This window comes from Petromyzon marinus, chromosome 69 (genome assembly GCF_048934315.1).
Source record: "Petromyzon marinus isolate PM22_M1 ecotype Great Lakes invasive population chromosome 69, UKy_Petmar_22M1.pri1.0, whole genome shotgun sequence".
Taxonomy (NCBI): domain Eukaryota; kingdom Metazoa; phylum Chordata; class Hyperoartia; order Petromyzontiformes; family Petromyzontidae; genus Petromyzon; species Petromyzon marinus.
This window is the reverse complement of record NC_133735.1, coordinates 3,513,261-3,540,046: the sequence shown is the minus strand read 5'-3', so window position 1 is coordinate 3,540,046 and position 26,786 is coordinate 3,513,261. Positions and strand designations below refer to the sequence as shown.

The 26,786-nt window shown below is 64.4% G+C and overlaps 1 protein-coding gene across 2 annotated transcripts in view; it reads right to left on the bottom strand.

Moving 5' to 3' along the window:
* LOC142906684 (uncharacterized) overlaps positions 1-24,696 on the bottom strand; it is a 65,493-nt gene extending 40,797 nt beyond the window's left edge. For both annotated transcript variants that reach the window (XR_012930451.1, XM_076054996.1), the window contains exon 1: positions 24,556-24,696. Coding sequence is in view for 1 of the 2 variants with exons in the window: in XM_076054996.1 (XP_075911111.1) it covers positions 24,556-24,650 (95 nt within the window). In the remaining variant the exon portion in view is untranslated. The remainder of the gene's footprint in view (positions 1-24,555) is intronic.
* Between the last annotated feature and the right edge of the window lie 2,090 nt (positions 24,697-26,786).

The window sequence follows — 26,786 nt, the reverse complement described above, 5'->3', positions numbered from 1 at the left end:
CCGTGTCTCCCCATGTCTCCCAGTGTCTCCCCGTGTATCCCCCGTGTATCCCCCGTGTCTCCCCGTCTCCCCCATGTCTCCCAGTGTCTCCCCCGTGTCTCCCCGTGTCTCCCGTGTCTCCCCCTTCTCCCCCGTGTCTCCCCCGTGTCTCCCCACATGTCTCCCCGTGTCTTCCCGTGTCTCCCAGTGTCTCCCCCGTGTCTCCTCCTTGTCTCCCCGTGTCTCCCAGTGTCTCCCCCGTGTCTCCCCGTGTCTCCCCCTTGTCTCCCCGTGTCTCCCCGTGTCTCCCCGTGTCTCCCCTTTGTCTCTCCGTGTCTCCAGTGTCTCCCCCGTGTCTCCCCCGTGTCTGCCTATGTCTCCCAGTGTCTCTCAGTGTCTCTCAGTGTCTCCCCGTGTCTCCCCCGTGTCTCCTCCGTGTCTCCCCGTGTCCCCTTTGTCTCCCCCGTGTCTCCCCCTGTCTCCCCATGTCTCTCAGTGTCTCCCCCGTGTCTCCCCGTGTCCCCCGTGTCTCCCCCGTGTCTCCCCACATGTCTCCCGTGTCTCCCCCTGCCTCTCCGTGTCTCCCCCGTGTCTCCCCCTGTCTCCCCGTGTCTCCCCCGTGTCTCCCCCGTGTCTCTCAGTGTCTCCCCCGTGTCTCCCCGTGTCTCCCCGTGTCTCCCCGTGTCTCTCAGTGTCTCCCCCGTGTCTCCCCCTGTCTCCCCGTGTCTCCCCCGTGTCTCCCCGTGTCTCTCAGTGTCTCCCCCGTGTCTCCCCCTGTCTCCCCGTGTCTCCCCCGTGTCTCCCCGTGTCTCTCAGTGTCTCCCCGTGTCTCCCCGTGTCTCCCCCTTGTCTCCACCGTGTCTCCCCGTGTCTCCCCCTTGTCTCCCCGTGTCTCCCCGTGTCTCCCCGTGTCACCCCTTTGTCTCTCCGTGTCTCCCCCGTGTCTCCCCGTGTCTCCCCCGTGTCTCCCCGTGTCTCTCAGTGTCTCCCCCGTGTCTCCCCCTGTCTCCCCGTGTCTCCCCCGTGTCTCCCCGTGTCTCTCAGTGTCTCCCCGTGTCTCCCCGTGTCTCCCCCTTGTCTCCACCGTGTCTCCCCGTGTCTCCCCCTTGTCTCCCCGTGTCTCCCCGTGTCTCCCCGTGTCACCCCTTTGTCTCTCCGTGTCTCCCCCGTGTCTCCCCGTGTCTCCCCCTTGTCTCCCCCGTGTCTCCCCCTTGTCTCCCCGTGTCTCCCCCCGTGTCTCCCCCGTGTATCCCAGTGTCTCCCCGTGTCCCCCCCCCCTTGTCTCCCCGTGTCTCCCCGTGTCTCCCCCTTGTCTCCCCCGTGTCTCCCCGTGTCTCCCCCGTGTATCCCAGTGTCTCCCCGTGTCCCCCCTCCCCTTGTCTCCCCCGTGTCTCCCCGTGTCTCCCTCTTGTCTCCCCCGTGTCTCCCCGTGTCTCCCCCTTGTCTCTCCGTGTCTCCAGTGTCTCCCCCGTGTCTCCCCGTGTCTCCCAGTGTCTCTCAGTGTCTCCCCGTGTCCCCCCCTTGTCTCTCCGTGTCTCCAGTGTCTCCCCCGTGTCTCCCCCGTGTATCCCAGTGTCTCCCCGTGTCCCCCCCTTGTCTCTCCGTGTCTCCAGTGTCTCCCCCGTGTCTCCCCGTGTCTCCCAGTGTCTCTCAGTGTCTCCCCGTGTCTCCCCCTTGTCTCTCCGTGTCTCCAGTGTCTCCCCCGTGTCTCCCCCGTGTATCCCAGTGTCTCCCCGTGTCCCCCCCTTGTCTCTCCGTGTCTCCAGTGTCTCCCCCGTGTCTCCCCGTGTCTCCCAGTGTCTCTCAGTGTCTCCCCCTTGTCTCCCCCGTGTCTCCCCGTGTCTCCCCGTGTCTCCCCCGTGTCTCCCCGTGTCTCCCCGTGTCTCCCCCTTGTCTCCCCCGTGTCTCCCCCGTGTCTCCCCGTGTCTCCCCGTGTCTCCCCCGTGTCTCCCCGTGTCTCCCCATGTCTCCCCGTGTCTCCCCCGTGTCTCCCCGTGTCTCCCCGTGTCTCCCCCTTGTCTCCCCCGTGTCTCCCCGTGTCTCCCCCGTGTCTCCCCGTGTCTCCCCCTTGTCTCCCCCGTGTCTCCCCCTTGTCTCCCCGTGTCTCCCCGTGTCTCCCCCTTGTCTCCCCCGTGTCTCCCCCTTGTCTCCCCCGTCTCCCCCTTGTCTCCCCGTGTCTCCCCGTGTCTCCCCCTTGTCTCCCCGTGTCTCCCCGTGTCTCCCCTTTGTCTCTCCGTGTCTCCAGTGTCTCCGTGTCTCCCAGTGTCTCCCCCTTATCTCCCCGTGTCTCCCCCGTGTATCCCAGTGTCTCCCCCGTGTCTCCCCCGTGTCTCCCCCTTGTCTCCCCGTGTCTCCCCCCGTGTCTCCCCCGTGTATCCCAGTGTCTCCCCGTGTCCCCCCCCCCCCCCCTTGTCTCCCCGTGTCTTCCCGTGTCTCCCCCTTGTCTCCCCCGTGTCTCCCCGTGTCTCCACCCGTGTCTCCCCCGTGTATCCCAGTGTCTCCCCGTATCCCCCCCCCCCTTGTCTCCCCCGTGTCTCCCTCTTGTCTCCCCCGTGTCTCCCCGTGTCTCCCCCTTGTCTCTCCGTGTCTCCAGTGTCTCCCCCGTGTCTCCCCGTGTCTCCCAGTGTCTCTCAGTGTCTCTCAGTGTCTCCCCGTGTCTCCCCCTTGTCTCTCCGTGTCTCCAGTGTCTCTCAGTGTCTCCCCGTGTATCCCAGTGTCTCCCCGTGTCCCCCCCCCCCCCCCCCCCCTTGTCTCCCCCGTGTCTCCCTCTTGTCTCCCCCGTGTCTCCCCGTGTCTCCCCCTTGTCTCTCCGTGTCTCCAGTGTCTCCCCCGTGCCTCCCCGTGTCTCCCCGTGTCTCCCAGTGTCTCTCAGTGTCTCTCAGTGTCTCCCCGTGTCTCCCCCTTGTCTCTCCGTGTCTCCAGTGTCTCCCCCGTGTCTCCCCGTGTCTCCCAGTGTCTCTCAGTGTCTCTCAGTGTCTCCCCGTGTCTCCCCCTTGTCTCTCCGTGTCTCCAGTGTCTCCCCCGTGTCTCCCCGTGTCTCCCAGTGTCTCTCAGTGTCTCCCCGTGTCTCCCCCTTGTCTCTCCGTGTCTCCAGTGTCTCCCCCGTGTCTCCCCGTGTCTCCCAGTGTCTCTCAGTGTCTCTCAGTGTCTCCCCGTGTCTCCCCCGTGTCTCCCCCTTGTCTCCCCGTGTCTCCCCCGTGTCTCCCCCGTGTCTCCCCCTTGTCTCCCCGTGTCTCCCCCGTGTCTCCCCGTGTCTCCCCGTGTCTCCCCACATGTCTCCCCGTTTCTCCCCCGTGTCTCCCAGTGTCTCCCCCTTGACTCCCCCGTGTCTCCCCCTTGTCTCCCCGTGTCTCCCCCTTGTCTCCCCCGTGTCTCCCCCTTGTCTCCCCCGTCTCCCCCTTGTCTCCCCGTGTCTCCCTGTGTCTCCCCTTTGTCTCTCCGTGTCTCCAGTGTCTCCCCGTGTCTCCCAGTGTCTCCCCCTTGTCTCCCCGTGTCTCCCCCCGTCTCTCCCCCGTGTATCCCAGTGTCTCCCCGTGTCCCCCCCCCCCCTTGTCTCCCCGTGTCTCCCCGTGTCTCCCCCTTGTCTCCCCCGTGTCTCCCCGTGTCTCCCCCCGTGTCTCCCCCGTGTATCCCAGTGTCTCCCCGTGTCCCCCCCCCCCCCTTGTCTCCCCCGTGTCTCCCTCTTGTCTCCCCCGTGTCTCCCCCTTGTCTCTCCGTGTCTCCAGTGTCTCCCCCGTGTCTCCCCGTGTCTCCCAGTGTCTCTCAGTGTCTCCCCGTGTCTCCAGTGTCTCTCCCGTGTCTCCCCGTGTCTCCCAGTGTCTCTCAGTGTCTCCCCGTGTCTCCCCCGTGTCTCCCCCTTGTCTCCCCGTGTCTCCCCCGTGTCTCCCCCTTGTCTCTCCGTGTCTCCAGTGTCTCCCCCGTGTCTCCCCCGTGTATCCCAGTGTCTCCCCGTGTCCCCCCCTTGTCTCTCCGTGTCTCCAGTGTCTCCCCCGTGTCTCCCCGTGTCTCCCAGTGTCTCTCAGTGTCTCCCCCTTGTCTCCCCCGTGTCTCCCCGTGTCTCCCCGTGTCTCCCCCGTGTCTCCCCGTGTCTCCCCGTGTCTCCCCCTTGTCTCCCCCGTGTCTCCCCGTGTCTCCCCCTTGTCTCCCCGTGTCTCCCCCGTGTCTCCCCGTGTCTCCCCGTGTCTCCCCACATGTCTCCCCGTGTCTCCCCCGTGTCTCCCCGTGTCTCCCCGTGTCTCCCCCTTGTCTCCCCCGTGTCTCCCCGTGTCTCCCCCGTGTCTCCCCGTGTCTCCCCCTTGTCTCCCCCGTGTCTCCCCCTTGTCTCCCCGTGTCTCCCCGTGTCTCCCCCTTGTCTCCCCCGTGTCTCCCCCTTGTCTCCCCCGTCTCCCCCTTGTCTCCCCGTGTCTCCCCGTGTCTCCCCCTTGTCTCCCCGTGTCTCCCCGTGTCTCCCCTTTGTCTCTCCGTGTCTCCAGTGTCTCCGTGTCTCCCAGTGTCTCCCCCTTATCTCCCCGTGTCTCCCCCGTGTATCCCAGTGTCTCCCCCGTGTCTCCCCCGTGTCTCCCCCTTGTCTCCCCGTGTCTCCCCCCGTGTCTCCCCCGTGTATCCCAGTGTCTCCCCGTGTCCCCCCCCCCCCCTTGTCTCCCCGTGTCTTCCCGTGTCTCCCCCTTGTCTCCCCCGTGTCTCCCCGTGTCTCCACCCGTGTCTCCCCCGTGTATCCCAGTGTCTCCCCGTATCCCCCCCCCCCTTGTCTCCCCCGTGTCTCCCTCTTGTCTCCCTCTTGTCTCCCCCGTGTCTCCCCGTGTCTCCCCCTTGTCTCTCCGTGTCTCCAGTGTCTCCCCCGTGTCTCCCCGTGTCTCTCAGTGTCTCTCAGTGTCTCTCAGTGTCTCCCCGTGTCTCCCCCTTGTCTCTCCGTGTCTCCAGTGTCTCCCCCGTGTCTCCCCGTGTCTCCCAGTGTCTCTCAGTGTCTCCCCGTGTCTCCCCCTTGTCTCTCCGTGTCTCCAGTGTCTCCCCCGTGTCTCCCCGTGTCTCCCAGTGTCTCTCAGTGTCTCTCAGTGTCTCCCCGTGTCTCCCCCGTGTCTCCCCCTTGTCTCCCCGTGTCTCCCCCGTGTCTCCCCCGTGTCTCCCCCTTGTCTCCCCGTGTCTCCCCCGTGTCTCCCCGTGTCTCCCCGTGTCTCCCCACATGTCTCCCCGTTTCTCCCCCGTGTCTCCCAGTGTCTCCCCCTTGACTCCCCCGTGTCTCCCCCTTGTCTCCCCGTGTCTCCCCCTTGTCTCCCCCGTGTCTCCCCCTTGTCTCCCCCGTCTCCCCCTTGTCTCCCCGTGTCTCCCCGTGTCTCCCCCTTGTCTCCCCGTGTCTCCCTGTGTCTCCCCTTTGTCTCTCCGTGTCTCCAGTGTCTCCCCGTGTCTCCCAGTGTCTCCCCCTTGTCTCCCCGTGTCTCCCCCCGTCTCTCCCCCGTGTATCCCAGTGTCTCCCCGTGTCCCCCCCCCCCTTGTCTCCCCGTGTCTCCCCGTGTCTCCCCCTTGTCTCCCCCGTGTCTCCCCGTGTCTCCCCCCGTGTCTCCCCCGTGTATCCCAGTGTCTCCCCGTGTCCCCCCCCCCTTGTCTCCCCCGTGTCTCCCTCTTGTCTCCCCCGTGTCTCCCCCTTGTCTCTCCGTGTCTCCAGTGTCTCCCCCGTGTCTCCCCGTGTCTCCCAGTGTCTCTCAGTGTCTCCCCGTGTCTCCAGTGTCTCCCCCGTGTCTCCCCGTGTCTCCCAGTGTCTCTCAGTGTCTCCCCGTGTCTCCCCCTTGTCTCTCCGTGTCTCCAGTGTCTCCCCCGTGTCTCCCCCGTGTATCCCAGTGTCTCCCCGTGTCCCCCCCCCCCCCCGTGTCCCCCCCCCCCCCCCTTGTCTCCCCCGTGTCTCCCTCTTGTCTCCCCCGTGTCTCCCCGTGTCTCCCCCTTGTCTCTCTGTGTCTCCAGTGTCTCCCCCGTGTCTCCCCGTGTCTCCCAGTGTCTCTCAGTGTCTCCCCGTGTCTCCCCCTTGTCTCTCCGTGTCTCCAGTGTCTCCCCCGTGTCTCCCCGTGTCTCCCAGTGTCTCTCAGTGTCTCCCCGTGTCTCCCCCGTGTCTCCCCCTTGTCTCCCCGTGTCTCCCCCGTGTCTCCCCCGTGTCTCCCCCTTGTCTCCCCGTGTCTCCCCGTGTCTCCCCCGTGTCTCCCCACATGTCTCCCCGTGTCTCCCCCTTGTCTCCCCGTGTCTCCCCGTGTCTCCCCGTGTCTCCCCCGTGTCTCCCCGTGTCTCCCCCTTGTCTCCCCCGTGTCTCCCCCTTGTCTCCCCGTGTCTCCCCGTGTCTCCCCCTTGTCTCCCCCGTCTCCCCCTTGTCTCCCCGTGTCTCCCCGTGTCTCCCCCTTGTCTCCCCGTGTCTCCCCGTGTCTCCCCTTTGTCTCTCCGTGTCTCCAGTGTCTCCCCGTGTCTCCCAGTGTCTCCCCCTTGTCTCCCCGTGTCTCCCCCGTGTATCCCAGTGTCTCCCCGTGTCCCCCCCCCCTTGTCTCCCCGTGTCTCCCCCTTGTCTCTCCGTGTCTCCAGTGTCTCCCCGTGTCTCCCCCGTGTCTCCCCCGTGTCTCCCCGTGTCTCCCCATGTCTCCCCGTGTCTCCCCCGTGTCTCCCCGTGTCTCCCGTGTCTCCCCATGTCTCCCGTGTCTCCCCATGTCTCCCCCGTGTCTCCCCCGTGTCTCCCCGTGTCTCCCCGTGTCTCCCAGTGTCTCCCCGTGTCTCCCCCGTGTCTCCCCCATGTCTCCCCGTCTCCCCCATGTCTCCCCCGTGTCTCCCCCATGTCTCCCCAGTGTCTCCCCCTTGTCTCCCCCCGTCTCTCCCCCGTGTATCCCAGTGTCTCCCCGTGTCCCCCCCCCCCCCCCCTTGTCTCCCCGTGTCTCCCCGTGTCTCCCCCTTGTCTCCCCCGTGTCTCCCCGTGTCTCCCCCCGTGTCTCCCCCGTGTATCCCAGTGTCTCCCCGTGTCCCCCCCCCCCTTGTCCCCCCCGTGTCTCCCTCTTGTCTCCCCCGTGTCTCCCCGTGTCTCCCCCTTGTCTCTCCGTGTCTCCAGTGTCTCCCCCGTGTCTCCCCGTGTCTCCCAGTGTCTCTCAGTGTCTCCCCGTGTCTCCAGTGTCTCCCCCGTGTCTCCCCGTGTCTCCCAGTGTCTCTCAGTGTCTCCCCGTGTCTCCCCCTTGTCTCTCCGTGTCTCCCCGTGTCTCCAGTGTCTCCCCCGTGTCTCCCCGTGTCTCCCAGTGTCTCTCAGTGTCTCCCCGTGTCTCCCCGTGTCTCCCCCTTGTCTCTCCGTGTCTCCAGTGTCTCCCCCGTGTCTCCCCCGTGTATCCCAGTGTCTCCCCGTGTCCCCCCCCCCCCCTTGTCTCCCCCGTGTCTCCCTCTTGTCTCCCCCGTGTCTCCCCGTGTCTCCCCCTTGTCTCTCTGTGTCTCCAGTGTCTCCCCCGTGTCTCCCCGTGTCTCCCTCTTGTCTCCCCCGTGTCTCCCCGTGTCTCCCCCTTGTCTCTCTGTGTCTCCAGTGTCTCCCCCGTGTCTCCCCGTGTCTCCCAGTGTCTCTCAGTGTCTCCAGTGTCTCCCCCGTGTCTCCCCGTGTCTCCCTCTTGTCTCCCCCGTGTCTCCCCGTGTCTCCCCCTTGTCTCTCTGTGTCTCCAGTGTCTCCCCCGTGTCTCCCCGTGTCTCCCAGTGTCTCTCAGTGTCTCCCCGTGTCTCCCCCTTGTCTCTCCGTGTCTCCAGTGTCTCCCCCGTGTCTCCCCGTGTCTCCCAGTGTCTCTCAGTGTCTCCCCGTGTCTCCCCCGTGTCTCCCCCTTGTCTCCCCGTGTCTCCCCCGTGTCTCCCCCGTGTCTCCCCCTTGTCTCCCCGTGTCTCCCCCGTGTCTCCCCACATGTCTCCCCGTGTCTCCCCCTTGTCTCCCCCGTGTCTCCCCGTGTCTCCCCGTGTCTCTCCCGTGTCTCCCCGTGTCTCCCCCTTGTCTCCCCCGTGTCTCCCCCTTGTCTCCCCGTGTCTCCCCGTGTCTCCCCCTTGTCTCCCCCGTGTCTCCCCCTTGTCTCCCCCGTCTCCCCCTTGTCTCCCCGTGTCTCCTCGTGTCTCCCAGTGTCTCCCCGTGTCTCCCCCATGTCTCCCCGTCTCCCCCATGTCTCCCCCGTGTCTCCCCCATGTCTCCCCAGTGTCTCCCCCTTGTCTCCCCGTGTCTCCCCCCGTCTCTCCCCCGTGTATCCCAGTGTCTCCCCGTGTCCCCCCCCCCCCCCCTTGTCTCCCCGTGTCTCCCCGTGTCTCCCCCTTGTCTCCCCCGTGTCTCCCCGTGTCTCCCCCCGTGTCTCCCCCGTGTATCCCAGTGTCTCCCCGTGTCCCCCCCCCTTGTCCCCCCCGTGTCTCCCTCTTGTCTCCCCCGTGTCTCCCCGTGTCTCCCCCTTGTCTCTCCGTGTCTCCAGTGTCTCCCCCGTGTCTCCCCGTGTCTCCCAGTGTCTCTCAGTGTCTCCCCGTGTCTCCAGTGTCTCCCCCGTGTCTCCCCGTGTCTCCCAGTGTCTCTCAGTGTCTCCCCGTGTCTCCCCCTTGTCTCTCCGTGTCTCCCCGTGTCTCCAGTGTCTCCCCCGTGTCTCCCCGTGTCTCCCAGTGTCTCTCAGTGTCTCCCCGTGTCTCCCCGTGTCTCCCCTTTGTCTCTCCGTGTCTCCAGTGTCTCCCCCTTGTCTCCCCCGTCTCCCCCTTGTCTCCCCGTGTCTCCCCGTGTCTCCCCCTTGTCTCCCCGTGTCTCCCCGTGTCTCCCCTTTGTCTCTCCGTGTCTCCAGTGTCTCCGTGTCTCCCAGTGTCTCCCCCTTATCTCCCCGTGTCTCCCCCGTGTATCCCAGTGTCTCCCCCGTGTCTCCCCCGTGTCTCCCCCTTGTCTCCCCGTGTCTCCCCCCGTGTCTCCCCCGTGTATCCCAGTGTCTCCCCGTGTCCCCCCCCCCCCCCTTGTCTCCCCGTGTCTTCCCGTGTCTCCCCCTTGTCTCCCCCGTGTCTCCCCGTGTCTCCACCCGTGTCTCCCCCGTGTATCCCAGTGTCTCCCCGTATCCCCCCCCCCCTTGTCTCCCCCGTGTCTCCCTCTTGTCTCCCCCGTGTCTCCCCGTGTCTCCCCCTTGTCTCTCCGTGTCTCCAGTGTCTCCCCCGTGTCTCCCCGTGTCTCCCAGTGTCTCTCAGTGTCTCTCAGTGTCTCCCCGTGTCTCCCCCTTGTCTCTCCGTGTCTCCAGTGTCTCCCCCGTGTCTCCCCGTGTCTCCCAGTGTCTCTCAGTGTCTCTCAGTGTCTCCCCGTGTCTCCCCCTTGTCTCTCCGTGTCTCCAGTGTCTCTCAGTGTCTCCCCGTGTATCCCAGTGTCTCCCCGTGTCCCCCCCCCCCCCCCTTGTCTCCCCCGTGTCTCCCTCTTGTCTCCCCCGTGTCTCCCCGTGTCTCCCCCTTGTCTCTCCGTGTCTCCAGTGTCTCCCCCGTGCCTCCCCGTGTCTCCCCGTGTCTCCCAGTGTCTCTCAGTGTCTCTCAGTGTCTCCCCGTGTCTCCCCCTTGTCTCTCCGTGTCTCCAGTGTCTCCCCCGTGTCTCCCCGTGTCTCCCAGTGTCTCTCAGTGTCTCTCAGTGTCTCCCCGTGTCTCCCCCTTGTCTCTCCGTGTCTCCAGTGTCTCCCCCGTGTCTCCCCGTGTCTCCCAGTGTCTCTCAGTGTCTCCCCGTGTCTCCCCCTTGTCTCTCCGTGTCTCCAGTGTCTCCCCCGTGTCTCCCCGTGTCTCCCAGTGTCTCTCAGTGTCTCTCAGTGTCTCCCCGTGTCTCCCCCGTGTCTCCCCCTTGTCTCCCCGTGTCTCCCCCGTGTCTCCCCCGTGTCTCCCCCTTGTCTCCCCGTGTCTCCCCCGTGTCTCCCCGTGTCTCCCCGTGTCTCCCCACATGTCTCCCCGTTTCTCCCCCGTGTCTCCCAGTGTCTCCCCCTTGACTCCCCCGTGTCTCCCCCTTGTCTCCCCGTGTCTCCCCCTTGTCTCCCCCGTGTCTCCCCCTTGTCTCCCCCGTCTCCCCCTTGTCTCCCCGTGTCTCCCTGTGTCTCCCCTTTGTCTCTCCGTGTCTCCAGTGTCTCCCCGTGTCTCCCAGTGTCTCCCCCTTGTCTCCCCGTGTCTCCCCCCGTCTCTCCCCCGTGTATCCCAGTGTCTCCCCGTGTCCCCCCCCCCCCTTGTCTCCCCGTGTCTCCCCGTGTCTCCCCCTTGTCTCCCCCGTGTCTCCCCGTGTCTCCCCCCGTGTCTCCCCCGTGTATCCCAGTGTCTCCCCGTGTCCCCCCCCCCCCCTTGTCTCCCCCGTGTCTCCCTCTTGTCTCCCCCGTGTCTCCCCCTTGTCTCTCCGTGTCTCCAGTGTCTCCCCCGTGTCTCCCCGTGTCTCCCAGTGTCTCTCAGTGTCTCCCCGTGTCTCCAGTGTCTCCCCCGTGTCTCCCCGTGTCTCCCAGTGTCTCTCAGTGTCTCCCCGTGTCTCCCCCGTGTCTCCCCCTTGTCTCCCCGTGTCTCCCCCGTGTCTCCCCCTTGTCTCTCCGTGTCTCCAGTGTCTCCCCCGTGTCTCCCCCGTGTATCCCAGTGTCTCCCCGTGTCCCCCCCTTGTCTCTCCGTGTCTCCAGTGTCTCCCCCGTGTCTCCCCGTGTCTCCCAGTGTCTCTCAGTGTCTCCCCCTTGTCTCCCCCGTGTCTCCCCGTGTCTCCCCGTGTCTCCCCCGTGTCTCCCCGTGTCTCCCCGTGTCTCCCCCTTGTCTCCCCCGTGTCTCCCCGTGTCTCCCCCTTGTCTCCCCGTGTCTCCCCCGTGTCTCCCCGTGTCTCCCCGTGTCTCCCCACATGTCTCCCCGTGTCTCCCCCGTGTCTCCCCGTGTCTCCCCGTGTCTCCCCCTTGTCTCCCCCGTGTCTCCCCGTGTCTCCCCCGTGTCTCCCCGTGTCTCCCCCTTGTCTCCCCCGTGTCTCCCCCTTGTCTCCCCGTGTCTCCCCGTGTCTCCCCCTTGTCTCCCCCGTGTCTCCCCCTTGTCTCCCCCGTCTCCCCCTTGTCTCCCCGTGTCTCCCCGTGTCTCCCCCTTGTCTCCCCGTGTCTCCCCGTGTCTCCCCTTTGTCTCTCCGTGTCTCCAGTGTCTCCGTGTCTCCCAGTGTCTCCCCCTTATCTCCCCGTGTCTCCCCCGTGTATCCCAGTGTCTCCCCCGTGTCTCCCCCGTGTCTCCCCCTTGTCTCCCCGTGTCTCCCCCCGTGTCTCCCCCGTGTATCCCAGTGTCTCCCCGTGTCCCCCCCCCCCCCCCTTGTCTCCCCGTGTCTTCCCGTGTCTCCCCCTTGTCTCCCCCGTGTCTCCCCGTGTCTCCACCCGTGTCTCCCCCGTGTATCCCAGTGTCTCCCCGTATCCCCCCCCCCCTTGTCTCCCCCGTGTCTCCCTCTTGTCTCCCTCTTGTCTCCCCCGTGTCTCCCCGTGTCTCCCCCTTGTCTCTCCGTGTCTCCAGTGTCTCCCCCGTGTCTCCCCGTGTCTCTCAGTGTCTCTCAGTGTCTCTCAGTGTCTCCCCGTGTCTCCCCCTTGTCTCTCCGTGTCTCCAGTGTCTCCCCCGTGTCTCCCCGTGTCTCCCAGTGTCTCTCAGTGTCTCCCCGTGTCTCCCCCTTGTCTCTCCGTGTCTCCAGTGTCTCCCCCGTGTCTCCCCGTGTCTCCCAGTGTCTCTCAGTGTCTCTCAGTGTCTCCCCGTGTCTCCCCCGTGTCTCCCCCTTGTCTCCCCGTGTCTCCCCCGTGTCTCCCCCGTGTCTCCCCCTTGTCTCCCCGTGTCTCCCCCGTGTCTCCCCGTGTCTCCCCGTGTCTCCCCACATGTCTCCCCGTTTCTCCCCCGTGTCTCCCAGTGTCTCCCCCTTGACTCCCCCGTGTCTCCCCCTTGTCTCCCCGTGTCTCCCCCTTGTCTCCCCCGTGTCTCCCCCTTGTCTCCCCCGTCTCCCCCTTGTCTCCCCGTGTCTCCCCGTGTCTCCCCCTTGTCTCCCCGTGTCTCCCTGTGTCTCCCCTTTGTCTCTCCGTGTCTCCAGTGTCTCCCCGTGTCTCCCAGTGTCTCCCCCTTGTCTCCCCGTGTCTCCCCCCGTCTCTCCCCCGTGTATCCCAGTGTCTCCCCGTGTCCCCCCCCCCCTTGTCTCCCCGTGTCTCCCCGTGTCTCCCCCTTGTCTCCCCCGTGTCTCCCCGTGTCTCCCCCCGTGTCTCCCCCGTGTATCCCAGTGTCTCCCCGTGTCCCCCCCCCCCCCTTGTCTCCCCCGTGTCTCCCTCTTGTCTCCCCCGTGTCTCCCCCTTGTCTCTCCGTGTCTCCAGTGTCTCCCCCGTGTCTCCCCGTGTCTCCCAGTGTCTCTCAGTGTCTCCCCGTGTCTCCAGTGTCTCCCCCGTGTCTCCCCGTGTCTCCCAGTGTCTCTCAGTGTCTCCCCGTGTCTCCCCCTTGTCTCTCCGTGTCTCCAGTGTCTCCCCCGTGTCTCCCCCGTGTATCCCAGTGTCTCCCCGTGTCCCCCCCCCCCCCCGTGTCCCCCCCCCCCCCCTTGTCTCCCCCGTGTCTCCCTCTTGTCTCCCCCGTGTCTCCCCGTGTCTCCCCCTTGTCTCTCTGTGTCTCCAGTGTCTCCCCCGTGTCTCCCCGTGTCTCCCAGTGTCTCTCAGTGTCTCCCCGTGTCTCCCCCTTGTCTCTCCGTGTCTCCAGTGTCTCCCCCGTGTCTCCCCGTGTCTCCCAGTGTCTCTCAGTGTCTCCCCGTGTCTCCCCCGTGTCTCCCCCTTGTCTCCCCGTGTCTCCCCCGTGTCTCCCCCGTGTCTCCCCCTTGTCTCCCCGTGTCTCCCCGTGTCTCCCCCGTGTCTCCCCACATGTCTCCCCGTGTCTCCCCCTTGTCTCCCCGTGTCTCCCCGTGTCTCCCCGTGTCTCCCCCGTGTCTCCCCGTGTCTCCCCCTTGTCTCCCCCGTGTCTCCCCCTTGTCTCCCCGTGTCTCCCCGTGTCTCCCCCTTGTCTCCCCCGTCTCCCCCTTGTCTCCCCGTGTCTCCCCGTGTCTCCCCCTTGTCTCCCCGTGTCTCCCCGTGTCTCCCCTTTGTCTCTCCGTGTCTCCAGTGTCTCCCCGTGTCTCCCAGTGTCTCCCCCTTGTCTCCCCGTGTCTCCCCCGTGTATCCCAGTGTCTCCCCGTGTCCCCCCCCCCTTGTCTCCCCGTGTCTCCCCCTTGTCTCTCCGTGTCTCCAGTGTCTCCCCGTGTCTCCCCCGTGTCTCCCCCGTGTCTCCCCGTGTCTCCCCATGTCTCCCCGTGTCTCCCCCGTGTCTCCCCGTGTCTCCCGTGTCTCCCCATGTCTCCCGTGTCTCCCCATGTCTCCCCCGTGTCTCCCCCGTGTCTCCCCGTGTCTCCCCGTGTCTCCCAGTGTCTCCCCGTGTCTCCCCCGTGTCTCCCCCATGTCTCCCCGTCTCCCCCATGTCTCCCCCGTGTCTCCCCCATGTCTCCCCAGTGTCTCCCCCTTGTCTCCCCCCGTCTCTCCCCCGTGTATCCCAGTGTCTCCCCGTGTCCCCCCCCCCCCCCTTGTCTCCCCGTGTCTCCCCGTGTCTCCCCCTTGTCTCCCCCGTGTCTCCCCGTGTCTCCCCCCGTGTCTCCCCCGTGTATCCCAGTGTCTCCCCGTGTCCCCCCCCCCCTTGTCCCCCCCGTGTCTCCCTCTTGTCTCCCCCGTGTCTCCCCGTGTCTCCCCCTTGTCTCTCCGTGTCTCCAGTGTCTCCCCCGTGTCTCCCCGTGTCTCCCAGTGTCTCTCAGTGTCTCCCCGTGTCTCCAGTGTCTCCCCCGTGTCTCCCCGTGTCTCCCAGTGTCTCTCAGTGTCTCCCCGTGTCTCCCCCTTGTCTCTCCGTGTCTCCCCGTGTCTCCAGTGTCTCCCCCGTGTCTCCCCGTGTCTCCCAGTGTCTCTCAGTGTCTCCCCGTGTCTCCCCGTGTCTCCCCCTTGTCTCTCCGTGTCTCCAGTGTCTCCCCCGTGTCTCCCCCGTGTATCCCAGTGTCTCCCCGTGTCCCCCCCCCCCCCTTGTCTCCCCCGTGTCTCCCTCTTGTCTCCCCCGTGTCTCCCCGTGTCTCCCCCTTGTCTCTCCGTGTCTCCAGTGTCTCCCCCGTGTCTCCCCGTGTCTCCCAGTGTCTCTCAGTGTCTCCCCGTGTCTCCAGTGTCTCCCCCGTGTCTCCCCGTGTCTCCCAGTGTCTCTCAGTGTCTCCCCGTGTCTCCCCCTTGTCTCTCCGTGTCTCCCCGTGTCTCCAGTGTCTCCCCCGTGTCTCCCCGTGTCTCCCAGTGTCTCTCAGTGTCTCCCCGTGTCTCCCCGTGTCTCCCCCTTGTCTCTCCGTGTCTCCAGTGTCTCCCCCGTGTCTCCCCCGTGTATCCCAGTGTCTCCCCGTGTCCCCCCCCCCCCCTTGTCTCCCCCGTGTCTCCCTCTTGTCTCCCCCGTGTCTCCCCGTGTCTCCCCCTTGTCTCTCTGTGTCTCCAGTGTCTCCCCCGTGTCTCCCCGTGTCTCCCTCTTGTCTCCCCCGTGTCTCCCCGTGTCTCCCCCTTGTCTCTCTGTGTCTCCAGTGTCTCCCCCGTGTCTCCCCGTGTCTCCCAGTGTCTCTCAGTGTCTCCAGTGTCTCCCCCGTGTCTCCCCGTGTCTCCCTCTTGTCTCCCCCGTGTCTCCCCGTGTCTCCCCCTTGTCTCTCTGTGTCTCCAGTGTCTCCCCCGTGTCTCCCCGTGTCTCCCAGTGTCTCTCAGTGTCTCCCCGTGTCTCCCCCTTGTCTCTCCGTGTCTCCAGTGTCTCCCCCGTGTCTCCCCGTGTCTCCCAGTGTCTCTCAGTGTCTCCCCGTGTCTCCCCCGTGTCTCCCCCTTGTCTCCCCGTGTCTCCCCCGTGTCTCCCCCGTGTCTCCCCCTTGTCTCCCCGTGTCTCCCCCGTGTCTCCCCACATGTCTCCCCGTGTCTCCCCCTTGTCTCCCCCGTGTCTCCCCGTGTCTCCCCGTGTCTCTCCCGTGTCTCCCCGTGTCTCCCCCTTGTCTCCCCCGTGTCTCCCCCTTGTCTCCCCGTGTCTCCCCGTGTCTCCCCCTTGTCTCCCCCGTGTCTCCCCCTTGTCTCCCCCGTCTCCCCCTTGTCTCCCCGTGTCTCCTCGTGTCTCCCAGTGTCTCCCCGTGTCTCCCCCGTGTCTCCCCCATGTCTCCCCGTCTCCCCCATGTCTCCCCCGTGTCTCCCCCATGTCTCCCCAGTGTCTCCCCCTTGTCTCCCCGTGTCTCCCCCCGTCTCTCCCCCGTGTATCCCAGTGTCTCCCCGTGTCCCCCCCCCCCCCCTTGTCTCCCCGTGTCTCCCCGTGTCTCCCCCTTGTCTCCCCCGTGTCTCCCCGTGTCTCCCCCCGTGTCTCCCCCGTGTATCCCAGTGTCTCCCCGTGTCCCCCCCCCTTGTCCCCCCCGTGTCTCCCTCTTGTCTCCCCCGTGTCTCCCCGTGTCTCCCCCTTGTCTCTCCGTGTCTCCAGTGTCTCCCCCGTGTCTCCCCGTGTCTCCCAGTGTCTCTCAGTGTCTCCCCGTGTCTCCAGTGTCTCCCCCGTGTCTCCCCGTGTCTCCCAGTGTCTCTCAGTGTCTCCCCGTGTCTCCCCCTTGTCTCTCCGTGTCTCCCCGTGTCTCCAGTGTCTCCCCCGTGTCTCCCCGTGTCTCCCAGTGTCTCTCAGTGTCTCCCCGTGTCTCCCCGTGTCTCCCCCTTGTCTCTCCGTGTCTCCAGTGTCTCCCCCGTGTCTCCCCCGTGTATCCCAGTGTCTCCCCGTGTCCCCCCCCCCCCCCCTTGTCTCCCCCGTGTCTCCCTCTTGTCTCCCCCGTGTCTCCCCGTGTCTCCCCCTTGTCTCTCTGTGTCTCCAGTGTCTCCCCCGTGTCTCCCCGTGTCTCCCTCTTGTCTCCCCCGTGTCTCCCCGTGTCTCCCCCTTGTCTCTCTGTGTCTCCAGTGTCTCCCCCGTGTCTCCCCGTGTCTCCCAGTGTCTCTCAGTGTCTCCCCGTGTCTCCCCCTTGTCTCTCCGTGTCTCCAGTGTCTCCCCCGTGTCTCCCCGTGTCTCCCAGTGTCTCTCAGTGTCTCCCCGTGTCTCCCCCGTGTCTCCCCCTTGTCTCCCCGTGTCTCCCCCGTGTCTCCCCCGTGTCTCCCCCTTGTCTCCCCGTGTCTCCCCCGTGTCTCCCCACATGTCTCCCCGTGTCTCCCCCTTGTCTCCCCCGTGTCTCCCCGTGTCTCCCCGTGTCTCCCCCGTGTCTCCCCGTGTCTCCCCCTTGTCTCCCCCGTGTCTCCCCCTTGTCTCCCCGTGTCTCCCCGTGTCTCCCCCTTGTCTCCCCCGTGTCTCCCCCTTGTCTCCCCCGTCTCCCCCTTGTCTCCCCGTGTCTCCCCGTGTCTCCCCCTTGTCTCCCCGTGTCTCCCCGTGTCTCCCCTTTGTCTCTCCGTGTCTCCAGTGTCTCCCCGTGTCTCCCAGTGTCTCCCCCTTGTCTCCCCGTGTCTCCCCCGTGTATCCCAGTGTCTCCCCGTGTCCCCCCCCCTTGTCTCCCCGTGTCTCCCTGTGTCTCCCCCGTGTCTCCCTCTTGTCTCCCCGTGTCTCCCCCTTGTCTCTCCGTGTCTCCAGTGTCTCCCCCGTGTCTCCCCGTGTCTCCCCCGTGTCTCCCCCGTGTCTCCCCGTGTCTCCCCATGTCTCCCCGTGTCTCCCCCGTGTCTCCCCGTGTCTCCCGTGTCTCCCCATGTCTCCCGTGTCTCCCCATGTCTCCCAGTGTCTCCCCCGTGTCTCCCCCGTGTCTCCCCGTGTCTCCCCATGTCTCCCAGTGTCTCCCCGTGTCTCCCCCGTGTCTCCCCCATGTCTCCCCCATGTCTCCCCCGTGTCTCCCCCATGTCTCCCCCGTGTCTCCCCCGTGTCTCCCCGTGTCTCCCGTGTCTCCCCCTTCTCCCCCGTGTCTCCCCCGTGTCTCCCCCGTGTCTCCCCACATGTCTGCCCGTGTCTTCCCGTGTCTCCCAGTGTCTCCCCGTGTCTCCCCCGTGTCTCCCCCGTGTCTCCCCGTGTCTCCCAGTGTCTCCCCCGTGTCTCCCCCGTGTCTCCCCCTTGTCTCCCCGTGTCTCCCAGTGTCTCCCCCGTGTCTCCCCGTGTCTCCCCGTGTCTCCCCATGTCTCCCAGTGTCTCCCCGTGTATCCCCCTTGTCTCCCCCGTGTCTCCCCCGTGTCTCCCCCTTGTCTCCCCTTGTCTCCCCGTGTCTCCCCCGTGTCTCCCCGTGTCTCCCCCTTGTCTCCCCGTGTCTCCCCGTGTCTCCCCTTTGTCTCTCCGTGTCTCCAGTGTCTCCCCCGTGTCTCCCCCGTGTCTCCCCATGTCTCCCAGTGTCTCTCAGTGTCTCTCACTGTCTCCCCGTGTCTCCCCCGTGTCTCCTCCGTGTCTCCCCGTGTCCCCCGTGTCTCCCCCGTGTCTCCCCACATGTCTCCCGTGTCTCCCCCTGTCTCCCCATGTCTCTCAGTGTCTCCCCCGTGTCTCCCCGCGTCCCCCGTGTCTCCCCCGTGTCTCCCCACATGTCTCCCGTGTCTCCCCCTGCCTCTCCGTGTCTCCAGTGTCTCCCCCGTGTCTCCCCCGTGTCTCCCCCTGTCTCCCCGTGTCTCCCCCTGTCTCCCCATGTCTCTCAGTGTCTCCCCCGTGTCTCCCCGTGTCCCCCGTGTCTCCCCCGTGTCTCCCCCTGCCTCTCCGTGTCTCCCCCGTGTCTCCGCCTGTCTCCCCGTGTCTCCCCCGTGTCTCCCCGTGTCTCTCAGTGTCTCCCCCGTGTCTCCCCCTGTCTCCCCGTGTCTCCCCCGTGTCTCCCCGTGTCTCTCAGTGTCTCCCCCGTGTCTCCCCCGTGTCTCCCCCTGTCTCCCCGTGTCTCCCCCGTGTCTCCCCGTGTCTCTCAGTGTCTCCCCGTGTCTCCCCCTTGTCTCCCCCGTGTCTCCCCGTGTCTCCCCCTTGTCTCCCCGTGTCTCCCCGTGTCTCCCCGTGTCACCCCTTTGTCTCTCCGTGTCTCCCCCGTGTCTCCCCCGTGTCTCCCCGTGTCTCCCCCGTGTCTCCCCCGTGTCTCCCCCTTGTCTCCCCGTGTCTCCCCCCGTGTCTCCCCCGTGTATCCCAGTGTCTCCCCGTGTCTCCCCCTTGTCTCCCCCGTGTCTCCCCGTGTCTCCCCCCGTGTCTCCCCCGTGTATCCCAGTGTCTCCCCGTGTCCCCCCCCCCCCCCCCCCCTTGTCTCCCCGTGTCTCCCTGTGTCTCCCCCGTGTCTCCCTCTTGTCTCCCTCTTGTCTCCCCCGTGTCTCCCCGTGTCTCCCCCTTGTCTCTCCGTGTCTCCAGTGTCTCCCCCGTGTCTCCCCGTGTCTCCCAGTGTCTCTCAGTGTCTCCCCGTGTCTCCCCCGTGTCTCTGCCTGTCTCCCCGTGTCTCCCCCGTGTCTCCCCGTGTCTCTCAGTGTCTCCCCCGTGTCTCCCCCTGTCTCCCCGTGTTTCCCCCGTGTCTCCCCGTGTCTCTCAGTGTCTCCCCCGTGTCTCCCCCGTGTCTCCCCCTGTCTCCCCGTGTCTCCCCCGTGTCTCCCCGTGTCTCTCAGTGTCTCCCCGTGTCTCCCCCTTGTCTCCCCCGTGTCTCCCCGTGTCTCCCCCTTGTCTCCCCGTGTCTCCCCGTGTCTCCCCGTGTCACCCCTTTGTCTCTCCGTGTCTCCCCCGTGTCTCCCCCGTGTCTCCCCCTTGTCTCCCCGTGTCTCCCCCCGTGTCTCCCCCGTGTATCCCAGTGTCTCCCCGTGTCTCCCCCTTGTCTCCCCCGTGTCTCCCCGTGTCTCCCCCCGTGTCTCCCCCGTGTATCCCAGTGTCTCCCCGTGTCCCCCCCCCCTTGTCTCCCCGTGTCTCCCTGTGTCTCCCCCGTGTCTCCCTCGTCTCCCCCGTGTCTCCCCTTGTCTCTCCGTGTCTCCAGTGTCTCCCCCGTGTCTCCCCGTGTCTCCCAGTGTCTCTCAGTGTCTCCCCGTGTCTCCCCCGTGTCTCCCCCGTGTCTCCCCGTGTCTCCCCCGTGTCTCCCCCTTGTCTCCCCGTGTCTCCCCCTTGTCTCCCCCTTGTCTCCCCCGTGTCTCCCCCTTGTCTCCCCGTGTCTCCCCCGTGTCTCCCCGTGTCTCCCCCTTGTCTCCCCCGTGCCTCCCCCTTGTCTCCCCCTTGTCTCCCCCGTGTCTCCCCCGTGTCTCCCCCTTGTCTCCCCGTGTCTCCCCCTTGTCTCCCCCGTGTCTCCCCCTTGTCTCCCCCGTCTCCCCCTTGTCTCCCCGTGTCTCCCCGTGTCTCCCCCTTGTCTCCCCGTGTCTCCCCGTGTCTCCCCGTTGTCTCTCCGTGTCTCCAGTGTCTCCCCGTGTCTCCCAGTGTCTCCCCCTTGTCTCCCCGTGTCTCCCCCGTGTATCCCAGTGTCTCCCCGTGTCCCCCCCCCCTTGTCTCCCCGTGTCTCCCTGTGTCTCCCCCGTGTCTCCCTCTTGTCTCCCCGTGTCTCCCCCTTGTCTCTCCGTGTCTCCAGTGTCTCCCCCGTGTCTCCCCGTGTCTCCCCGTGTCTCCTCCGTGTCTCCCCGTGTCCCCCGTGTCTCCCCCGTGTCTCAACACATGTCTCCCGTGTCTCCCCCTGTCTCCCCATGTCTCTCAGTGTCTCCCCCGTGTCTCCCCGTGTCCCCCGTGTCTCCCCCGTGTCTCCCCGTGTCTCCCCATGTCTCCCCGTGTCTCCCCCGTGTCTCCCCGTGTCTCCCCCCGTGTCTCGCCGTGTCTCCCCGTGTCTCCCCGTGCCTCCCCGTGCCTCCAGTGTCTCCCCCGTGTCTCCCCGTGTCTCCCAGTGTCTCTCAGTGTCTCCCCCGTGTCTCCTCCGTGTCTCCCCGTGTCTCCCCCGTGTCTCCCCACATGTCTCCCGTGTCTCCCCCTGTCTCTCAGTGTCTCCCCCGTGTCTCCCCCTGTCTCTCAGTGTCTCCCCCGTGTCTCCCCGTGTCCCCCGTGTCTCCCCCGTGTCTCCCCACGTGTCTCCCGTGTCTCCCCCTGTCTCTCCGTGTCTCCCCCCGTGTCTCCCCCGTGTATCCCAGTGTCTCCCCGTGTCTCCCCCTTGTCTCCCCCGTGTCTCCCCGTGTCTCCCCCCGTGTCTCCCCCGTGTATCCCAGTGTCTCCCCGTGTCCCCCCCCCCTTGTCTCCCCGTGTCTCCCTGTGTCTCCCCCGTGTCTCCCCCGTGTCTCCCCCGTGTCTCCCTCGTGTCTCCCCCGTGTCTCCCCTTGTCTCTCCGTGTCTCCAGTGTCTCCCCCGTGTCTCCCCGTGTCTCCCAGTGTCTCCCCGTGTCTCCCCCGTGTCTCCCCCGTGTCTCCCCGTGTCTCCCCCGTGTCTCCCCCTTGTCTCCCCGTGTCTCCCCCTTGTCTCCCCCTTGTCTCCCCCGTGTCTCCCCCTTGTCTCCCCGTGTCTCCCCCGTGTCTCCCCGTGTCTCCCCCTTGTCTCCCCCGTGCCTCCCCCTTGTCCCCCCCTTGTCTCCCCCGTGTCTCCCCCGTGTCTCCCCCTTGTCTCCCCGTGTCTCCCCCTTGTCTCCCCCGTGTCTCCCCCTTGTCTCCCCCGTCTCCCCCTTGTCTCCCCGTGTCTCCCCGTGTCTCCCCCTTGTCTCCCCGTGTCTCCCCGTTGTCTCTCCGTGTCTCCAGTGTCTCCCCGTGTCTCCCAGTGTCTCCCCCTTGTCTCCCCGTGTCTCCCCCGTGTATCCCAGTGTCTCCCCGTGTCCCCCCCCCCTTGTCTCCCCGTGTCTCCCTGTGTCTCCCCCGTGTCTCCCTCTTGTCTCCCCGTGTCTCCCCCTTGTCTCTCCGTGTCTCCAGTGTCTCCCCCGTGTCTCCCCCGTGTCTCCCCGTGTCTCCCCGTGTCTCCTCCGTGTCTCCCCGTGTCCCCCGTGTCTCCCCCGTGTCTCAACACATGTCTCCCGTGTCTCCCCCTGTCTCCCCATGTCTCTCAGTGTCTCCCCCGTGTCTCCCCGTGTCCCCCGTGTCTCCCCCGTGTCTCCCCGTGTCTCCCCATGTCTCCCCGTGTCTCCCCCGTGTCTCCCCGTGTCTCCCCGTGTCTCCCCGTGTCTCCCCGTGCCTCCAGTGTCTCCCCCGTGTCTCCCCGTGTCTCCCAGTGTCTCTCAGTGTCTCCCCCGTGTCTCCTCCGTGTCTCCCCGTGTCTCCCCCGTGTCTCCCCACATGTCTCCCGTGTCTCCCCCTGTCTCTCAGTGTCTCCCCCGTGTCTCCCCCTGTCTCTCAGTGTCTCCCCCGTGTCTCCCCGTGTCCCCCGTGTCTCCCCCGTGTCTCCCCACGTGTCTCCCGTGTCTCCCCCTGTCTCTCCGTGTCTCCAGTGTCTCCCCCGTGTCTCCCCGTGTCTCCCCGTGTCTCCCCCTTGTCTCCCCGTGTCTCCCCCGTGTCTCCCCCGTGTCTCCCCCTTGTCTCCCCGTGTCTCCCCCTTGTCTCCCCCTTCTCCGTGTCTCCCCCGTGTCTCCCCCGTGTCTCCCCGTGTCTCTCAGTGTCTCCCCGTGTCTCCCCCTTGTCTCCCCCGTGTCTCCCAGTGTCTCCCGGTGTCTCCCCCTTGTCTCCCCCTGTCTCCCCGTGTCTCCCCCGTGTCTCCCCGTGTCTCTCAGTGTCTCCCCCGTGTCTCCCCCGTGTCTCCCCCTGTCTCCCCGTGTCTCCCCCGTGTCTCCCCGTGTCTCTCAGTGTCTCCCCGTGTCTCCCCCTTGTCTCCCCCGTGTCTCCCCGTGTCTCCCCCTTGTCTCCCCGTGTCTCCCCGTGTCTCCCCGTGTCACCCCTTTGTCTCTCCGTGTCTCCCCCGTGTCTCCCCCGTGTCTCCCCGTGTCTCCCCCGTGTCTCCCCCGTGTCTCCCCCTTGTCTCCCCGTGTCTCCCCCCGTGTCTCCCCCGTGTATCCCAGTGTCTCCCCGTGTCTCCCCCTTGTCTCCCCCGTGTCTCCCCGTGTCTCCCCCCTGTCTCCCCGTGTCTCCCAGTGTCTCCCAGTGTCTCTCAGTGTCTCCCCGTGTCTCCCCCGTGTCTCCCCCGTGTCTCCCCGTGTCTCCCCCGTGTCTCCCCGTGTCTCCCCCGTGTCTCCCCCTTGTCTCCCCGTGTCTCCCCCTTGTCTCCCCCTTGTCTCCCTCTTGTCTCCCCCGTGTCTCCCCGTGTCTCCCCCTTGTCTCTCCGTGTCTCCAGTGTCTCCCCCGTGTCTCCCCGTGTCTCCCCGTGTCTCCCAGTGTCTCTCAGTGTCTCCCCGTGTCTCCCCCGTGTCTCCCCCGTGTCTCCCCGTGTCTCCCCCGTGTCTCCCCGTGTCTCCCCCGTGTCTCCCCCTTGTCTCCCCGTGTCTCCCCCTTGTCTCCCCCTTGTCTCCCCCGTGTCTCCCCCTTGTCTCCCCGTGTCTCCCCGTGTCTCTCAGTGTCTCCAGTGTCTCCCCCGTGTCTCCCCGTGTCTCCCAGTGTCTCTCAGTGTCTCCCCGTGTCTCCCCCGTGTCTCCCCCGTGTCTCCCCGTGTCTCCCCCGTGTTTCCCCGTGTCTCCCCCGTGTCTCCCCCTTGTCTCCCCGTGTCTCCCCCTTGTCTCCCCCTTGTCTCCCCCGTGTCTCCCCCTTGTCTCCCCGTGTCTCCCCGTGTCTCTCAGTGTCTCCCCGTGTTTCCCCCTTGTCTCCCCCGTGTCTCCCCCTTGTCTCCCCCTTGTCTCCCCCGTGTCTCCCCCGTGTCTCCCCCTTGTCTCCCCGTGTCTCCCCCTTGTCTCCCCCGTGTCTCCCCCTTGTCTCCCCCGTCTCCCCCTTGTCTCCCCGTGTCTCCCCGTGTCTCCCCCTTGTCTCCCCGTGTCTCCCCGTGTCTCCCCGTGTCTCCCCTTTGTCTCTCCGTGTCTCCAGTGTCTCCCCGTGTCTCCCAGTGTCTCCCCCTTGTCTCCCCGTGTCTCCCCCGTGTATCCCAGTGTCTCCCCGTGTCCCCCCCCCCTTGTCTCCCCGTGTCTCCCTGTGTCTCCCCCGTGTCTCCCTCTTGTCTCCCCGTGTCTCCCCCTTGTCTCTCCGTGTCTCCAGTGTCTCCCCCGTGTCTCCCCGTGTCTCCTCCGTGTCTCCCCGTGTCCCCCGTGTCTCCCCCGTGTCTCAACACATGTCTCCCGTGTCTCCCCCTGTCTCCCCATGTCTCTCAGTGTCTCCCCCGTGTCTCCCCGTGTCCCCCGTGTCTCCCCCGTGTCTCCCCGTGTCTCCCCATGTCTCCCCGTGTCTCCCCCGTGTCTCCCCGTGTCTCCCCCCGTGTCTCCCCCGTGTATCCCCCGTGTCTCCCCCATGTCTCCCAGTGTCTCCCCGTGCCCCCCCCCCTTGTCTCCCCCGTGTCTCCCCCTTGTCTCCCCGTGTCTCCCCGTGTCTCCCCCCGTGTCTCCCCCGTGTATCCCCCGTGTCTCCCCCATGTCTCCCAGTGTCTCCCCGTGTCCCCCCCCCCTTGTCTCCCCCGTGTCTCCCCACGTGTCTCCCCGTGTCTCCCCGTGCCTCCAGTGTCTCCCCCGTGTCTCCCCGTGTCTCCCAGTGTCTCTCAGTGTCTCCCCCGTGTCTCCTCCGTGTCTCCCCGTGTCTCCCCCGTGTCTCCCCACATGTCTCCCGTGTCTCCCCCTGTCTCTCAGTGTCTCCCCCGTGTCTCCCCGTGTCCCCCGTGTCTCCCCCGTGTCTCCCCGTGTCTCCCCGTGTCTCCCCCTTGTCTCCCCGTGTCTCCCCCTTGTCTCCCCCGTGTCTCCCCGTGTCTCCCCCGTGTCTCCCCCGTGTCTCCCCCGTGTCTCCCCCTTGTCTCCCCGTGTCTCCCCCTTGTCTCCCCCTTCTCCGTGTCTCCCCCTTGTCTCCCCCGTGTCTCCCCCGTGTCTCCCCGTGTCTCTCAGTGTCTCCCCGTGTCTCCCCCTTGTCTCCCCCGTGTCTCCCAGTGTCTCCCAGTGTCTCCCGGTGTCTCCCGGTGTCTCCCCGTGTCTCCCCCGTGTCTCCCCGTGTCTCCCCCGTGTCTCCCCGTGTCTCCCCCGTGTATCCCCCGTGTATCCCCGTGTCTCCCCCGTGTCTCCCCCAGTCTCCCCCGTGTCTCCACGTGTCTCCCCGTGTCTCCCCCGTGTATCCCCGTGTCTCCCCCAGTCTCCCCCCGGTCTCCCCGTGTCTCCCCCGTGTCTCCCCGTGTCTCCCCCGTGTATCCCCGTGTCTCCACGTGTCTCCCCCGTGTCTCCCCGTGTCTCCCCGTGTCTCCCCGTGTCTCCCCCGTCTCCCCGTGTCTCCCCCGTGTATCCCCGTGTCTCCCCCAGTCTCCCCCGTGTCTCCACGTGTCTCCCCCGTGTCTCCCCCGTGTCTCTCCAGTGTCTCCCCCGTGTCTCCCCGTGTCTCCACGTGTCTCCCCCGTGTCTCCCCCGTGTCTCCCCGTGCCTCCCCCGTGTCTCCCAGTGTCTCACCCGTGTCTCCCCCGTGTCTCCCAGTGTCTCCCAGTGTCTCCGAGTGTCTCCCCCGTGTCTCCCAGTGTCTCCCCCGTGTCTCCCAGTGTCTCCCCCGTGTCTCCCAGTGTCTCCCAGTGCCTCCCCCGTGTCTCCCAGTGTCTCCCCCGTGTCTCCCCCATGTCTCCCAGTGTCTCCCCCGTGTCTCCCAGTGTCTCCCCCGTGTCTCCCCGTATCTGTCTCACCTTGTCCCTCTCCCTGCGTCTGTCTCCCGCTGAGATCCAGAGCCGGCGTCTCCACAGAGAGAGGCGTGGACACTCTGAGTCTGCTCCACGCGCATGCGCACAGAGAGCCCAGGTAGGCGTGAGGGGCCCCAGGTACAGATAAATAAGCCAAAGCTCACCCAGGTAGCCTCTAACAGGCCGCTCGGGGCAAGTTCAGTTTCGATTTAAAGCTTCCGTGACTGCAGTAATTCATATTTTTAGCACTTTCGGTAAAGTCACGTTGAAGGGAAACAACAAAATAATAAAATATAAATAAATAAATTTATGCAAACTGACACACCTGAAGACGACCGTTTGTGCTACGGTCGAAACGTTGTGAGAATTTTTATTGTTTTATATATATTTTATTATTTTATTGTTTCCCTTCAACGTGACTTTACCGAAAGAGCTAAGATTATAATAAGTTCAGTTTCATTTATTTGGAATAACCCCGTGAGCCATTCGGCTCTTGATTCGGGTGCGACTTCCACAAACAATAAAAATTCCGAGATGCATTTAAAATTTACTGCACGCAAATTGAAACATCCCCTACGAAAACAATAAAATCTTTCAGAAAAAAGCACCAATTGTTTCTGCTGCGTACTAAACCGTGCAAAAAAAAACATTTTTATGTTAGATCACAATAACAATCATAATACAATCTAGATTAAAAAAAAATAAGTCTAACTTTATACTACGTAAAAAAAAAATCTGGCTAAACTAAACCTTTCTAGAAATCACTAAAATAATTATATAAAAACAACGTAACAGTTGATCATTGTAAATGTGACTGAAAGTTAACAATAGCGACATACATAACATATATTACTAAACCTTGCATCTTTCGCTAGCTGCCATGAGTCAAACCACAATCGCAGGAGTAACAATATTAGTAGCAGCACACAATAATCAAATGCATGATAATTTATTGCATTGGTCACCTATAGATATTTTTCTTTGATTTCAGCTAGGGGTGTTGTACAACTCCTCCAGAGCAGTTTTGAGTGATGGTCTCGTAGGCAGTGATCCAAGCTGGAGTTTATTGGCGATAGCATTCCAGACCCTGGGGGCATCAATAGCAAAGGCCCTTCCTCCGGTTTTTGTACGGCAACAGGGAATGTGAAGCTGGTAAATGAGCGAAGATCTGAGGTCAAATTTGTTCTTTGAAACAGAGAGGAGATCCAGCGGCAGGTAGTCTGCGGATTTTGTTTGTAAGTACATCGTGAATCAATAAGATCTGGTGCACAAGCCGTCGAGCATTAAGAGATGTTAAGTTTGACCCAATGTAGAGATCACAGTGGTGAGTCCTATATGGGCAGTTCAATGCAAATCTTAAGGCCGAGTGATAGATGGAATCAAGCTTCTTCAGTACGGTACTTGGGGCTGATTTATACACGATGTCACAGGAATCAAGTAGAGGCGGTATGGTAGCTTTTATCAATTCCAAACGGAACTTTGGGGGAAGCAGTGCTTGTGTCGATACAGAAAACCAATTTTTATTTTTGTCTTTTTACCAATATAATTAATGTGATCTTCAAAATATACTTATAGGTCTTGACTTGCTCTATTTGATGATTATTTACGGAATGGAATTGTGGAAAAATAACTTCCTGCTTTAGTCTTGGTGAGAAGCATAGCACCTTGGTTTTGGAGGTATTAAGGGACTAGTGTAAGAGCAACTGGCTGATGTAGTTTGTTGAAATCACCCTGTAGCTTATCAATCACGTCATCCGGAGAGCGGCCAGCAGTAATCAATATCGTGTCATCAGCGAACAGATTTACCCTGGAATGATCGAGGTCGGTGCCCAAGTCATTGACGTAAAGAGAGAACAAAAGGGGGCCGAGGATGGAACCCTGTGGAACCGCTTTTGTTATCTTAACACAGTTTGACCTCCAACCATCTGTGAATACAGTTTGGGTGCGAGAAAAGAGGTAATTTTTTTTAACCATTGTACTGTGTGTTCGTCAAAACCGAGGCAACTTAGTTTAATAAGCAGGGTGTTGTGGTCTACTGCATCAAAGTCTCTGGACCGGCACAGTACTGCTTGTTATCAAGGCGACTGTAAATGCGATTCAGAGAGGATATTTTTCTTCAGTTTTTTGTTAGTTTCATGTATTTTGGATACAGCCCTGTGAGCCATTCGGCTCTTGAATCGGGTGCAATCGCGACATACACAAAAAACAAAACCACGAACAAGAAAAAACATCTTAAG